Genomic DNA, 16,434 nt, shown 5'->3' with positions numbered 1-16,434 from the left:
TGTTCTGCATACAAGCCTTTAATTCCTGTACGAAACTCCTCATATCTGAAATACATAGAAAGAATTTTTTTCCTAACCAAATCCCAATTGATATGCAGACTAGAAATATCAATAACCTCAGATATGCAGATGACACCACCCTTATGGCAGAAAGTGAAGAGGAACTAAAAAGCCTCTTAATGAAAGTGAAAGAGGAGAGTGAAAAAGTTGGCTTCAAGCTCAACATTCAGAAACGAAGATCATGGCATCCAGTCCCATCACCCCATGGGAAATAGATGGGGAAACAGTGGAAACAGTGTCAGACTTTATTTTGGGCGGCTCCCAAATCACTGCAGATGGTGATTGCAGCCATGAAATTAAAAGACGCTTACTCCTTGGAAGAAAAGTTACGACCAACCTAGATAGCATATTCAAAAGCAGAGACCTTACTTTGCCGACTAAGGTCCATCTAGTCAAGGCTATGGTTTTTCCAGTAGTCCTGTATGGATGTGAGAGTTGGACTGTGAAGAAGGCTGAGCACCGAAGAATTGATGCTTTTGAACTGTGGTGTTGGAGAAGACTCTTCAGAGTCCCTTGGACTGCAAGGAGATCCAACCAGTCCATTCTGAAGGAGATCAGCCCTGGGATTTCTTTGGAAGGAATGATGCTAAAGCTGAAACTCCAGTACTTTGGCCACCTCATGCGAAGAGTTGACTCATTGGAGAAGACTCTGATGCTGGGAGGGATTGGGGGCAGGAGGAAAGGGGACGACCGAGGATGAGATGGCTGGATGGCATCACGTGAGTCTGAGTGAACTCCAGGAGTTGGTGATGGGCAGGGAGGCCTGGCGTGCTGCGGTTCATGGGGTCACAAAGAGTCGGGCACGACTGAGCAGCTGAACTGAGGATAGAAAATACTGAAGGAGCACGTTCAAACAAGCAGAGACTCTCCAGCATTTGGTCCAACCTTCAGATTAAAGGAGAGAAACTGAGGGTCAAAGATACATCAGAAATGCAGGTGGAGGAGAACCCCAGACTTCTCACCTTTATCCTCGGTGAGCTAGGGATAGGATGGGACCCTAGACACATGCTGGGACCCAGAAAAGAGGTTGTGAGTATCCTGTTTTTCCTTTTAGAACTAGGAAAACACATCAGGCCACCATAATTCCCAGGCTGCCACACCACAGAATGGGCAAACAGAGAAAACTACATGAAACCTGAATATATGGAGGTAAATGATTTTATGGAGAATGCTTGTGCAAGCCTGAAAAACTGCCAATGCTTTTTCTGGTAAGCGAAGTAATTACTGCTTTATAAGACCCGGTGAGAGAATTATAACAATTGTCCCTGCGGCTCTCACTTTCCTTTTCTCCCCGCTTTCCTCTGCTGCTCATCACAGGCGAGCAGAGGAACGTGGGTTTGTGGGCAGACTGCCCAGGACTGCACGCTGCTCTCCACCTCCGAGTGAGGCTGGATACAGCTAATGCTCAGGGAAGGGTAGGGACAATCCACAGTCATTTATTCTTTCCAGTGTTCCAGCCTTGATTTCTCCAAGTAGGTAGAATTTTTAAAAATTTTGAAAAGGAATTGGAAGCAAAGATAAATTTGCCAGGGAATCTGGGATAGCTTCCAACTCAATTAAATACAGATGTGATGCTGAGACAACAGGAGCTAGAAACTGGAAAAGCGTGAAACACCTCTGTATTACATATGATTTTTAAAATCTACAACTGACATGTAAATACCTGCTGAACAATACTAGGGGCTTCCCAGGTGGCACAGTGTGAAAGAATCCGCCTGCCAATGGAGGAGATGTGGGTTTGATCCCTGGGTTGGGAAGATCCCCTGGAGTAGGAAATGGCAACCCACTTCAGAATTCTTGCTTGGAAAATCCCGTGGACAGAAAAGCCTGGTGGGCTACAGTCCATGGGGTCATAAAGGGTCAGACACAATTGAGCACACATGCATACACACACGAAAAATACTAAATACATAACTACAGGCAGCTAATATCTGAGGTGGCTCAACAGCCCTTAAAGCATGAGAAAAGAAAGCAGGCAGTGGGGGTTCCCAGGTCTGCAAAGTTGCAAAATACTAATTGCAGGTCAAGGGCAAGAAAGTTAAGGAAAGAAGCTCATCGTTAAAGCAGCTCCCCAGGAAGCTCCCCACCTGCCAATGCAGGAGATGTAAGAGACACAGATTCGATCCCTGGGTCAGGAAGATCCCCTGGCGGAGGGCATGGCAACCCACTCCAATGTTCTCGCCTGCAGAATCCCGTGGACAGAGCGGCCTGGCGGGGCACAGTCCATGGGGTCACAAAGAGTCGGACACAACTGAGCGTCTGAGCACAGCACTGCGTGGCCCTAATCCCAGGCTGGCTGGGGAGACAGCAAGACAGGGAAAGAGTGATGGGTGGCACAGATGCAGAGAGGCCAGGAGACGGAGCTTCTGCTAGAGCTGAAGGGAGATTTCAATAGAAGCAAGGAAACGGGAAGTTTAGTTGTGGGCATTTGGGTGGTAAAACCTTTTGAACGAGGGCAGGCTCTGAGCTGAAGTTGTCTTCTTGCATGGTTATAGTGGAATAGAGATGGGGGTCACCGAAAATAAGAAGCCCAAGAAATTCTAAAAGCTCGGTCCATAAAATTCTGCAATAGCTGCTAACTGGGTTTAGATAAACCAAAAACTTACTCTGGTACCAAAACATCTTTGTAATATTTTCAAGTTCTTTTCCCATGACAATTCTGTCACCCTTCTACATTCAAGTCCTATGAGACCATTTGCTTTTTCTCAAACCCACTAGGTCCCTCTACCCTCACTCAAGTTTAGATACACTGCTCTCTCTCCCTCTTCTGGAAAATTCTTTCCCACCTATCTACCTGATGAAGTCATCCTTTAAGGCTCCTGGTAAATGTCCCATCCTCAATGAAGTCTTACTCATTTCCCTTACTCTTTCCAGCCTTCTGGGTTCCACAGACCATCCACTGTTATATTTCACTTATTTGTTACTTGCTTATATCCCACAACTGTTTTGAAGACAAAGATCTTTGCCTGTTATTAATGGTAACAGCTGGCATTCACTGAGTTTATTTCACACCAGATACTGTGCTAAGCATTTCATGCGCATGATCTGATTTTGTTTGTCAAAAAATTATCCATGAGGTACTACTATGATGCCCATTTTATTAAGGATGAAACTGCAGCCCAGAGAAGTTAAGAATTTAAACAAAATCAAAAAGCTAGAAAGTAGCAGAGTCAGGATTAGAAAAGGAACAGCTTATGAGGAAGACGAGAGAGTCATGAATTAAAGGACGGTCTTCAAGGAGCAGTGAGCTGAGAAAGTCAACTTCCCTCTTGGCCCCGAGACTCAAGGAGAGAGGAAGGAACCCTTTAATAAGGGCTGTGTGGAAAGCGCTTTCAACCAAAAAATACCAAGTTCTAGTAAAGCCAACAAATTAAAGGTGCACTGGAAAAAAATTTTTTTAATGTTTTACTTACTTGCATTTGAGAAAAGACTATGGGAGCTGGGGGGAGAAGCAAGTGACCATTCTCAGGGAAATCAGGAAGCAGTTTTTCCCTTTAACATCTTCTCAGAAACTACGATTTTGATCTGTAACTTGAGCCAGACCGCCCTTCTGAATCCAACCATCTCTAGGATGTCTCTGCAACTATCTCACAGGCATCATTGAGCAATTCCAAATATCAACTCTCTCTCCCCCGTCCACCCTCTCTGACCCCCCTTCTCCTCCGTCCACCCTCTCTGACCCCTCTACTCCTATGTCCACCCTCTCTGACCCCCTTACTCCTCCGTCCACCCTCTCTGACCCCGCTTCTCCTCTGTCCACCCTCTCTCCCACCCCTGCCGGTGAATGGGGTTATCATCCGGGTCACTCAAGCCAGTTTTCCAGGAATTACCACGATCTTCCTCGCAATTTCCCATGCCCTAACTAACCATCAAATCCCGTCACTAGTCACTCTTCCCTTAGAAATGGATGTAAGGTGCCATCCTCATCACTGTAAACTTGCCCAGACCCTGCTCACCATCTCTCATCCTGTCTGACGACCGGCTTCTCTCTTCCAAGTCTCTCTCTACATTTCTTTTCTAGGCGTGATCATCATAAGAGACAGATCTGCTTTTACCATTGTCTGTGTTAATTTTTAAAAATAGTTTCTTCCATGTTTCCAGGAAAAAGCATGTTGTCTTGGAATGCTACAGAAGCTTCTAAAAGATATGGACACTGTTGGAGCCACCTACAAGGATGGTCTTGCAGCCCACCATCTCTCACACCCCTCGACTGCACACAGCTGTTCTCCTTCCTGGTAAAACCTGCTGCTCACCCAATATACTCAATCACTAACAGGGCTCTGTGCACAGTTTGCTCTTGAGTAAGAATCATGTACGCCATTCCTGGGTTCTGCAGGAGCAATGCACAGTGTGCCAGTTACAACAGCCATCAGAGCGTGTCTGCAGCCAGTGTCAGTGCAGAGGTGCGGAGCACACGCTTCCATTACAACTATAGGCTTACGGTAGAGGCCTGGGTTTCTACATGTCACTTACAATCTTTTAACCTCCTGGAGCGATGAAAAGAGTCTGTGTGACTTCCTGCTCTGATTCAAAGTGTCAAGCTACCGTAATAACAGTTAGCAAGATATTATGAGAGATTAAGGGCCTCCCAGGTGGTGCTAGTGGTAAAGAGCCCACCTGCCAATGCAGGAGACATAAAGAGATACACGTTCAATCCCTGGGTCAGGAAGATCCCCTGGAGGAGGGCATGGTAACCCACTCTAGTATTACTGCCTGGAGAATCCCTTGGACAGAGGAGCCTGGTGGGCTACAGTCCATAGGATGGCAAAGAGTCAGACACAACTGAAGCAACTTAACACACACAAACATGAGAGATTAGAATTGGGACTTTTAGTTTCAATGGGAGCATTTTGAATTTTTATCCAATAAGATTTCTGGCTTGTGCATTTAGACACACCTTTAAATGGCAATCCACTCCAGTATTCTTGCCTGGAGAATCCCATGGACGGAGAAGCCTAGTAGGTTACAGTCCACGGGGTCGCAAAGAGTCGGACACGACTGAGCGACTTCAGCTTCACCTTTCTAAGGATACCAAAACGTATTAACACACTTTTCAAAAAAGCATTTGCTTAGAGTAGACTTTACAAGCTTAGGACTCGTCTCTGAGAGACAGTTGAGTTTCATCGGCTCCCAGACTGCTCTGTGCCACCTCACATTTTTAACTTCTATAAACCACCATGGACAATCAACAGGGCCTTGGTGTTGCGTTATATTTTAGTCGCAGAGGTTTTCATTCTTATATGAAACCAATGTCATTATCAGGGATGAATTTAACCCTGATAAAACATGAAAATAGATGTATTCTTTTATTATTTTAATCATATTTACTAATTACATATTATTATTATGTATTAAGATCTGTTGCTGTTATCAGTTGTTAACTCATATCTGACTCTTTGTGACCCCATGGACTGCAGCATGCCAGGCTTCCCTGTCCTTCTATATCTCCTGGAGTTTTCTCAAACTCGTGTCTACTGAGTCCATGATACCATCCAACCATCTCATCCTCTGTCACCCCCTTCTCCTCCTGCCCTCAATCTTTCCTGGCATCAGGGTCTTTTCCACTGAGTTGGCTCTTTGCATCAGGTGGCCAAAGTATTGGAGCTTCAGCTTTAGCATCAGTCCTTCCAATGAATATTCAGGACTGATTTCCTTTAGGATTGACTGGTTGGATCTCCTTGCTGTCCAAGGGACTCTCAAGAGTCTTCTCCAGAACCACAGTTCAAAAGCATCAATTATTTGGCACTCAGCTTTCTTAATGATCCAACTTTCACTTTCATACAAATAACTACCAGAAAAACAATAGTTTTGACTACATGGATCTTTGTTTGCAAAGTGATGTCTCTGCTTTTTAATATGCTGCCTAGGCTTGTCACAGCTTTTCTTCCAAGGAGCAAGCATCTTTTAATTTCATGGCTGCAGTTACTGTCCACAGTGGTTTTGGAGTCCAAGAAAATAAAGTCTATCACTGTTTCCATTGTTTCCCCATCTGTTTGCCATGAAGTGATGGGACCAGATGCCATGATCTGCCATGATCTTAGCTTTTTGAATGCTGTGTTGCAAGCCAGCTTTTTCACTTTCCTCTTTCACTTTCATCAAGAGACTCTTTAGTTCCACTTCACTTTCCACCATTAGGGTGGTGTCATCTGCATATCTGAGGTTACTGATATTTCTCCTGGCAGTCTTGATTCCAGCTTGTAGTTCCTCCAGCCCAGCATTTTGCATGATGTACTCTGCATATAAGTTAAATAAGCAGGGTGACAATATACAAACTTGACATACTCCTTTCCCCATTTTGAACCAGTCCATTGTTCCACGTTTGGTTCTAACTGTTGCTTCTTGACCTGCATACAGGTTTCTCAGGAGACAGGTAAGCTGGTCTGGTATTCTCACCTCTTTAAGAATTTTCCAGAATTTTTGTGACCCACACAGTCAAAGGCTTTATGGGTAATCAGTGATACCAACATTATACATTTCAGCCTTCTGTAATGATAATCCTGTAATTGTAACAATTATCTTTCTTGATAATTGTTATTCCTGAGTGTTTGAAATGTTATAATATTAACAAATCCTTAATTCCTTTATTTTATGATATAAACTCATAGAGTCCTGGGACTATGACTCAGTTAACCCATTCCTGAGTATGATTCTAATCTATTCAGAATGAACACAGCTCACATATAAGAAAATGATATCTGCAAAATGCATTGGTCAGGGCTGTATAACAGCTTTGGTAGCAGCAGCAATATTGAAGATGTTAAAATAGTGACAACCAGCATACACACAGCCTTAAAGAGTTTATGGAAATATTGTCACTAAATCATTTCATTCTCACCAAGAACCTGACATTAGGTGCTAATATGTTTACTTGTTAAAGTGAGGAAATGGAAACTCAGAACTCTCGTTGTTTACCGTCATCAGGCCACTGGAGAAGGTCCAAGCTGGGCCTGGAATCCTGTGCCCCATTCCCCACGTTGCATGCTGGCAGCTGTATGGCCACACCCTCCTCTCTCAGACCCGCACACCTACGCACAGCTGCACGGCACTGAGAGGAGAGCCAAAGAGGGAGGGCGTTTAGGATGGAGCACGCCATCCACACTGCCAGCTGGACCACAGGCCAACTGTCAGCAAACACGACGGGAGAGACGCCACCTCTTTCCAAAACACCGCCGCAGCCCTCCCCCTTGCTCGCAGCTCGCTGTGACTCACACAAAAACAACAATAAATGTAGCCAGATTACCAGAGTCTCAGCTCCACATCCCGGAGCTGGTGCACCCTGCCCTGCTCACGGACCACTTTTTCTCCGGAGTGTTCCCTGACTCTGAGTGGCATCTTTCTTCCTGCTTCCCCAGCACTTGGTTCAGAGAGAGACTGTAATTTTTGTTCACATGCTTTCTCCCTGAACAGGCTGTGAGCATTTTGTCACGGATAAATTCTGTCTTAGCCATCTTGAGGTCTTCATGGTCTGGCACAGTGTCCAGTGCCTGGCAAAACTGTGATGAATATTTTCTGAGCAAATTGCATTTGCTACTTTGTACTCTCATTCAACAAACATTTGTCAACTGCAAGAAACCGCATTTCTCATGAAAACTATTTCAAATGGTTCTGTTCCTGAGCAAAGCCCTGAGCAGTATTTAACTGCCTTTGCATGACCCCACCAAAAATTGGTCAATTTCACAGCTAAGAGCCTGTAGGAAAACCACCATTTCCCTTTGATAAAATAAAGATATAGCCTGTGAAATTCAGAATTTCTCTTTAGGCTGTTATATATTATTTGTCTTTTGGGTTTGAAAGATAATTCTTATGGGTATATTATATGGTGAGTAAAATTTGAAGTGTCTAGGTAGGTGCTCACAGAATCAATATTTAAGTGTTCTTTAAACTGGTGCCTCATATATTTATGTAAATATGGACTATCTAAGAAAATTATTCCTGGTAATGGATCTAAGTTCATGTCTTAATTTTGTAAATAGGATTACACTATCAACAAAAAACTTTCAATAGTAATGGTAATAAAAATAATAGTTATCATGAAATAAGATTATATTTTACATAATACATTTGTGTTCCCCAAATTATTTTCATGACCATTCAATCACACATTTGATTCACCATAGCTTCAAAGTGATTTACCTGAACAAAAATACATTAAGGACAGATGGAACAACAAGCCTAGGTGCGAATCTCCACATTGACTGAAATTCAAATTTTGCCTGTGATAAACGACACTTCACGGCAGTGTCAGAGCTGGCTACCTTTTGAGGACTACTAGAAAAAGCTTAGAGAAGAACATGAAGAATTATCAGAAAAAAAATAAAAAAGAGAGAGAGAAGGTCTTATAGTCTTATAGGAGATTTTACGTAAGTAGCGTCTATATCATGTCATGTGGAGAAGCAGAGTAAGTTTCAGGTGCCCAGAAAGAAGCTGCATGATAACACGGTTTATCTGCCAGCCTCTAAGGGGGGCTTCCCTGTGGCTACACCTGTTGTGAAGGGGAGACCTGTGCGGGATAATCTGGATTTCCCACCAGAGGGCAGAAGGGAGCAGGCCCGGGAAGGCGTGCGCGCCTCTTATTTGCATCATTCGTGACCCTTCAGTGTCCATTTCTGTCCTAAATTTTAAAGGAAAAAAGGCGGTGGTGTTAAACTATGATACTTCTCTTTCCCTCTTTCCTCTCCAATAATAGTCCATTTGCTTGGATTATTATATTACCCTCCACTGGCACTCTAATTGTACCCTAACCTCTCCCTTCAGTGTATCCTTAGCTCAAGGAGCAGAGTGATTTTGTTGAAATGCAAGTCGAAACTTTTCAGTCCTCTGCTCAAAACTCTGCAACGAGTTTGGGATTAACAGATACTCAAACTACATATAAAAGAGAAAAACAACCGGGACCTACTATATACAGCAAGGAACTATATTCACTATCTTCTAATCACCTATAATGAATGGAAAAGAATCTGAAAATGATCCATCAAAAAGATGGATCACTTTGCTATACACCTGAAACTAACATAACAGTGCAAATTATACTTCAACACAAATTAAAAAAAAACTCTAAAGTCATTCACTAATGACTGAATGAATTCAACAAATATTTATTTTTACCCATATCATTTATCTGGAACTTTTTCTAATTAAAAAAAACCTATATACATGCAGATACATAAGCATATGCAGTACATACCTATGTGCTACATATAAAGATAAATATGTAAGGGTGTGTGTTAGCTGCGTCCAACTCTCTGCAACCCCATGGACAATAGCCCACCAGGCTCCTCAGTCTATTCTGCAGGCAAGAATACTGGAGTGGGTAGCCATTTCCTTCTCCAGGGGATCTCCCCAACCCAGAAATCAAACCGGGGTCTCCCACCGATTGCAGGCCAATTCTTTACTGTCTGAGTCACCAGGGAAGTTCCCTACATAAAAAATAAAATATAAGTATATAAAAATGCATGTATAACTACTTTGGGTTGATCCTTGTCTTACAGGCTTTGTAAAATAAGAATCAAAGATGTCACGTGACAATCCATTTACTTGTTTACATCAGCGTTCTCTCAAAGCGTGGTCCCCAAACCAGCAGCAGCAGCACCACGGAGGAGCTTGTTATAAATGCATGCTCTTGGACCTCACCTCGGATCTATTGAGCTGGAAGCTGTATTTTATTAAACTCTCCAGGTGAGACTGTTACATGCTAAGATTTGAGAAAGACTGAAACAGATCATAAATTCATTAAGCTGGAAATGGCAATTGAATATTTAATGCATTCTCATTTTCATATTAGAGATTTCAAGTATTTGGTGGGTAAAATAAGTTTGAAAATATTCTGGCTGTGATGATGTCAGAAAGTCCTCCTCCTGATGACGTGGACACCTGTTCTTCCCTTGCCTGCCTTTAGTCCCTTATCCAGGCTGGTCCTAAAGTCTTATGCCTGGAATTGCAGTGTTTTCTAAATAGCCTCCATGTACTAACTAGCTTCCATGTATTAACTAATCTCCACATACTAAGGCATTTTATTGAATAAAAAAATAAAATTTTCATACATTTTTGTTTGTGCAATGAGATGCATCTTACAATCAATAAATACATTACAGTGCTTTTTTCTTATTTCCCCAAAGATTATTTTTATATCAAAGATCTATTTCACTTGAGGAACTAAGATGTTTTCCTATACTGCTTTGCTTCATCACACTTCATCATGCGTCTCCCTGCCCTCTAATCGCTCTGTTCATCTCATACTGCAGGCATTTTTAACATGAAAAACGTTTATTAGTCAATCGGACTAATTCTAAGGAAGATGTCAATTTCAGAATGATCCACTGCAAACACTTGAACTAAGAGTATGTCACTAAGGTGAGGCTGTTGAGGTGGCCCCTACTCCAATCAGACTGGTGTCCTCGTAAGAAGAGGAGACGCGGACACAGAGATGCACAGAGGAAGGACCATAAGAGGCATTTCTCATTTGGGATACATCCTTGACATCTTTTATGCCTAAATTTAGACCACTTAAAGGAAACCTTACAATTCAATTAAAAGGTAAAAGTAAAAAAAAACAAAAACCACATACTCTGTAAAACAGAATTTTTCAAGCTATGTTTTTGCAATTATAAGGCAGTTTTAGAAAACTAATCTATATGGCTGAAACATTTCCTTTACGTCTATTCCTCTCAGTCACCATTCATGATGCTATACTAGGAGAGGGAAACAGGAGATAGTATCTTAATAAGCTATAGTGGTTTTCCAACGCGACTTTATAAACAGATGCAATCCCAAAAGCAGTCCTATAAAAATTAACGTCTCATTTTTATTCAAACACTAATAAAATGTTGATGGTAAGCACACTGTAGTGTATACAATGGAAATATAATGCGGTGTGCATGAAACATGTAATATTATGTCAGTTACCCCAATAAAAAATTAAAAATTTTAATACTTGAAATTCAATTGCTGTAACTCAAAAGAATGGACATGATAATATGGACTGTGAACAAAGGGTTTTTCACGAGGTAGTTCTGTTTTATGAGCTACTTTAGTGTGCCCGTAATTTTTAGCATATTAGATAATTTAAAGACATTGAACAAAATAATTTTCCATGTGACATGTGTTCCACCATTGTAAAGTATGCATAAAGTAACAGAGAAAGTAAAATCTAGTTTAATATCTATTCACCCAGTTTCATTACTAGGAAGAGTACCCAGAAACATAAGGAAGAATTAATTAGAACAATTCCCTAACAGTTTATTATTTCACCACGATTCACTGTGCTGAGTACTCCTCTTTTTAATTCACTAACTTAGTATAATAAATACTCCCAAAGTATTGATGAACTGAAGGATAAACAGAAAACTAGTTCTTTCAGAACTAACACTTTAGTGGGAGGAGACAAAAACACAGATAATCTGAAGAAGAGGACAGAATATAGGGCATTCTTTAACAGAGACGCAAACTACTACGGAAGTAATACATAATCATAGTTACTTGGTGGCTCAGACGGTAAAGAATTCACCTGCAGTGTGGAGACCCGGGTTCATCCCTAGGTGGGGAAGATCCCCTGCAGAAAGGCACTTAAGTATTCTTGTGTTTCCCTGGTGGCTCAGATGATAAAGACTCTGCCTACAATGCAGCAGACCTGGGTTCAATCCCTGGGTGGGGAAGATCCCCTAGAGAAGGAAATGGCAACCCACTCCAGTATTCTTGCCTGGAGAATCCCCCGGACAGAGGAACCTGGCGGGTTACAGTCCATGGGGTCGCAAAGACTGGGACACACTGAGTAACTGAGCCGGCAGGAGCCTAATATTGAATGAGCTACTTGTTACTGTTACTAAATCAACATCACCAGAACCTTTGTGAATAGATATATGGGGTTATTATTTGCTGTTTCCATGAGATTCAGCCAGAAGTCGCTTTTTTAATAATAAAATCATGGCTTATCTCAAACGCCATGCTCAGTCAGCTTGCTATCCTTGGTGTGTTTATCACACTTTGACATCCTGTGTCCATCCCTGGCCGGCTCCCACCAGGCCGCCCACACCCCTGGGACAAACGGCGTCTGCTCTGATGGGGAGACTGGACTGCCTTAACGAAGCCCAGGTCCTAGAAGCCCTCTAACTCTAGACTGAATCTAAAATAACAGAGACAAACGCTCAAGCTGGGTGGATTTTAAGTAGCTAAGAAGGCCCCCTATCTGCTGATGAGCTCCTATCAAGGCTATGTTCAGGAGCAGCAGGGTGGGCCATACGAGGTCTCTTTCTGCTTCCATCACATTAAGCAGAGGGCTAGGTTCCTCGCCCCGGACTGGACCCCCACTTACCGGAGAACCCGCGCGGGCAGAGGCAAGTGTAGCGTCCGATCTCGTTGAGGCACGTGGCCGCATTCTGGCAGGGCTCCGACACACACTCGTCCACTTCCACGTCGCAGCGCCGGCCTTGATAGCCCGGGACACAGAAGCAGGAGTAGCCGTCGCCCCCGTCCCGGCACACGGCGCCGTGCAGGCAGGGGCTGGAAGCGCACTCGTCGAGGTCCAGCTCGCAGAACCTTCCCGTGTAGCCAGCGGGGCAGACGCACACAGGGGGCCCGGAGTCCCGGTGGCAGACGCCCCCGTGCAGGCAGGAGCTGGGCCCGCAGGGGCCAGCGGCGGTGTCACAGCCGGCCCCGCTGTGCCCGGGGGGACATCTGCACAGAGAGCGCCTCTCCCCCGGGACGCGGACGCACGTGGCGTGTTCCGGACAGGGGCTGGAGAGGCAGGGGTCCTCCTCTTCCCCGCAGTCTTTGTCCCCGTGAACGGCTGTGTCTGAACAACGGCAACTCTTGTCTTTTGAGAAATCCTTGCACGTAGAATTATTTTGGCAAGAATTGGAGACGCACTTGGTGTCATTTTTATTGCAAAAGGAACCTACAAGGAAAAACATCAGATGAAACATGCAAATAAATGGTGGATGATAAAATTAAAGAACGTCCATCTTTCTGCTCTTCATGCACTTCAAATGAACTCATTAATGGAATACAAACTTGACTGGTTCTGGTGATGAATTTGTCAAGTGATGTCTAATAACGAGCTCTGTCATAGTGCTGATTTGTCATCTTTTTTTCCACATTGCTGTTAATAAGAAGCAGAAATGGCTGGTTTCTGATTCTTTGCTTCTCTTGCATTTTCCTTTCTCAGGTAGAAGTGCTGTTGAGCAATGGGGTAAATTGTTAAATTTCCCCATAAACCCTAAATTTTGAAATCCACATTCTCTCATGGAGGATTTTTGGGGTATCCTGGGAGATAAGCTACAAAATTGTCTCTGAATATACTGTCTAACTGAAACTAATATATGAACGAATACAGTACTTTGGTTTATGACTGCTTTATTACAATGATCTTGTGTGGTCTAAAAAGAAAAGTATAGAACAGTGAGACTATAAAATTAAAATAAAACACAATTTGTGAAGGTTTACTCTGTGTACCAAGCATGTCAGGTGTTTCACATAGATTATTTATAATCATCACAGCAACAGATATGCTGTGCTTCTTACAGATGACAGGTTAAGTCCCACTGAAAGGAAGCAGATGTAAAGTGTATGGACTTCCAAATTTCTGAAAGCTTCTCTGTTCTAGGGAAACATTTTTGAAATTCTAATTGGAATGATGACCAGCAAGAAAGCAATACTTCTGTGATTCGTTTCCAAATTCACTGGATATCTGCATGCGTATAATTTTCCCCTGAATCTACACATATTATGATCACAGCATTGTTATTTTCTTAATCATGTATATTGAGAAGCTGTTTGATTTGGCAACTCAACTGCATCAGATAACAAAACATTGTCTTTTGTGTATGGATTTATCTAGTACATCATTCTTTTATTGTTACTTCCTGTCTCACAATATTCCTCACTAATATAATAGTGGATAATGGTCTAGGCTTACAATTTTAAAAATTATGAAATTAATAGTGTGCTCTTAGGAGACATAAATCAATTACTGTCAGAAGAAAGTAGCATGAAAACTTTGAGAAATATGTAAAAGTGGTAAATCTCTTCCTGCAAAAAGAGAATTGGTTCTCTTTAATGTGGTCTGGTCACCAAGAGTGTGATGGGAAGATGGAAAGATAGCGATTGACTGGTTCATCACACAAGAGTGAGGGCTTTCACAGTTATCTTGCTTGGAGTCTTTCTGGCAGCTGAAAGTTCCCCTCCAGTGCCTGTGCACAGAAGGCTAACATACGCTTATGTGTTATCAGGAGGGTTGATCTGAGAGCAGACCTTTTCTAGTCCCTATGGGAAAACTCAACCAGTCATCCTTTTCCCACATTGTCTTTTTCAAGCACTGGCTTTCCAATCACATCGTCAAATGTATGACTGGCTTCTAGCTGTTCATGTCTCAGCTACAGTGTCACTTTCTGAGAAGAGCTTTCTCTGAACCCCTTTTCTAAGCCTTTACAGCGTTTTGCTTCCTCATGTTTATGGGAGTGTGCTTGTTTCTCTGGGCGTATGTTTGTTTTCTGTTTTCCTCACTGCAGGTCTAGCTCCACTAAGGAAACGGGAAGACCTTGTCTCTGGCGTTTTCTGGGTTTGTAACATTACCTGTTGCATAGTACCTGCTCAGCGCATACCTACTGGAATAGAGTGGAGGAATGTCACAGCACAACATGGGAGGAAGGGTGCTGTGTGATCACAGGGTTCAGGGCAAGTCTACCAGGAAAGCCTCACTGAAGAAAAGGTACTTAAGATGCCTTCTAATTTATTTTTATTGATAACTGGATGTTGGTTTACAGTGTTGTGTTGGCTTTCACTGTACAATAACGTGAACCAACCATGGTGATGGTGGTGGTTTAGTCACTAAGTCGTGTCCGACTCTTGAGACCCCATGGACTATAGCCTGCCAGACTCCTCTGTCCGTGGGATTCTCCAGGCAAGAATACTGGAGTGGGTTGCCATAAGTATACATATATCTGAGATGTCATTTTAAATGAATGCAAGTGAAGGAATGGCATTATTTTCAGAAGAAAAAAGGAAAAAGCATGAGAGGTATTGGCTTTGCTCTGCCAATCATATGAAAAGCATGAAAGTGTGGGAAGGCAGAGGTCTGAGAGCGGGGCAGAGGGCAGAGGATAGAGAGGAAGATAAATATTCAAAAGTTCTATCATTTACAGTACTTAGAGTTCCTGTGTCCAAACTAAAAAACAGAGAAATAAATATTGCAATTCTGCTCTCTGAACTCTCACTGTCAAAGGCATATGATGAAATTACATTTTCAATCTTGTTTTGTTTTGTTGCATTTTGTTAGTGGTAATAATGATGGTTTTCCCCTTCCTTCAGCAATCAAGTATCTTGGAATAATAGTGGAAAGTAAGAGAGGGAAAAAGGGAAAGTGAACTGTAGCATAGTTCTTAAGAGATACTCTGAAGAGGTTCAGTACTATTTATAGGCATATTGTGATAAGTCAAAGATGTATATTGTGAACTCTAGAGCAAGAGTTAGCAAACTCTAGCCTGTGAGCCAAATCTGACCTGCCATCTGTCTTATAAAAAAAGTTTAATTGGAGCACAAAAAAATCAAGTATCTTGGGACTTCCCTGGTAGTCCAGCAGTTAAAACAGCCTTCTAATGCAGAGGGTGTGGGTTCAATCCCTGGTCAGGGAGCTGAGATCCCACATACTTCACAACCAAAAAACATTAAAAAAAAAAAAAAAGCAGAAGCAATATCGTAACAAAGTCAATAAAGACTTTAAAAATGGTCCACATCAAAAAAAAAATCTAAAAATGAAGTATTTTCATTTAAGCCATTAATTGAAGCATTTGTATAGAAAAACACATAGCAAAGGAAATTAGCATTTATATCATAGGCCGTTACGGTGCAATTTTAAAAGTAAACTTCTAACAGCATTTGTGCAAAGCATTTTACAGATGGAAAACTGAGTTTTATAGGGAATGAGCTATTTGTACGGGGTCATAGAGAAGGGGGATTTGAACCTCTGATTTGTCTGATTCCAAAGTTCATTTCTTTTTCCTGCATCATTTTAGAATTTAGGATACTTCTGGGTAGAGTTTCCTACTTAACCATGGTGATATCCACCTAAGTGTTTACTTCTGCTGCCTTCTAAACCCCATGAAAAGCCTAGTGAAAGTGTTAGTTGCTCAGCCGTGTCTGATTCTTTGCAGCCCCGTGGACCCTGCCAGGCTCCTCTGTCCATGGGATTCTCCAGGCAAGAATACTGGAGTGGGTTGCCATTCCCTTCTCCAGGGGATCTTCTCGACCCAGGGATCAAACCCAGGTCTCCTGCCCTGCATGCAGATTCTTTACCATCTGGGCCATCGGGAAAGCCTGTATGGCTTAAAACAGTATGGCGACTCAGTGGAGAAGGAAATAGCAACCCACTCTAATGTTCTTGAC

The 16,434-nt window shown here is 42.5% G+C and overlaps 1 protein-coding gene across 1 annotated transcript in view; it reads right to left on the bottom strand.

Annotated features, from left to right (window-relative positions):
• The window catches only part of CRB1 (crumbs cell polarity complex component 1), a 143,795-nt gene extending 129,161 nt beyond the window's left edge, over positions 1-14,634 (bottom strand). The window contains exons 1-3 of the mRNA XM_068985794.1: positions 14,626-14,634; positions 13,569-13,653; positions 12,368-12,949 (exon numbers count right to left, since the gene is read on the bottom strand). Coding sequence (XP_068841895.1) covers positions 12,368-12,949; positions 13,569-13,653; positions 14,626-14,634 — 676 coding nt within the window. The remainder of the gene's footprint in view (positions 1-12,367; positions 12,950-13,568; positions 13,654-14,625) is intronic.
• Positions 14,635-16,434: the final 1,800 nt, after the last annotated feature.

The sequence above is a fragment of the Capricornis sumatraensis genome, chromosome 14 (genome assembly GCF_032405125.1).
Source record: "Capricornis sumatraensis isolate serow.1 chromosome 14, serow.2, whole genome shotgun sequence".
Taxonomy (NCBI): domain Eukaryota; kingdom Metazoa; phylum Chordata; class Mammalia; order Artiodactyla; family Bovidae; genus Capricornis; species Capricornis sumatraensis.
The sequence above is the reverse complement of the archived record's forward strand: the minus strand, read 5'-3'. Positions and strand labels throughout refer to the sequence as shown.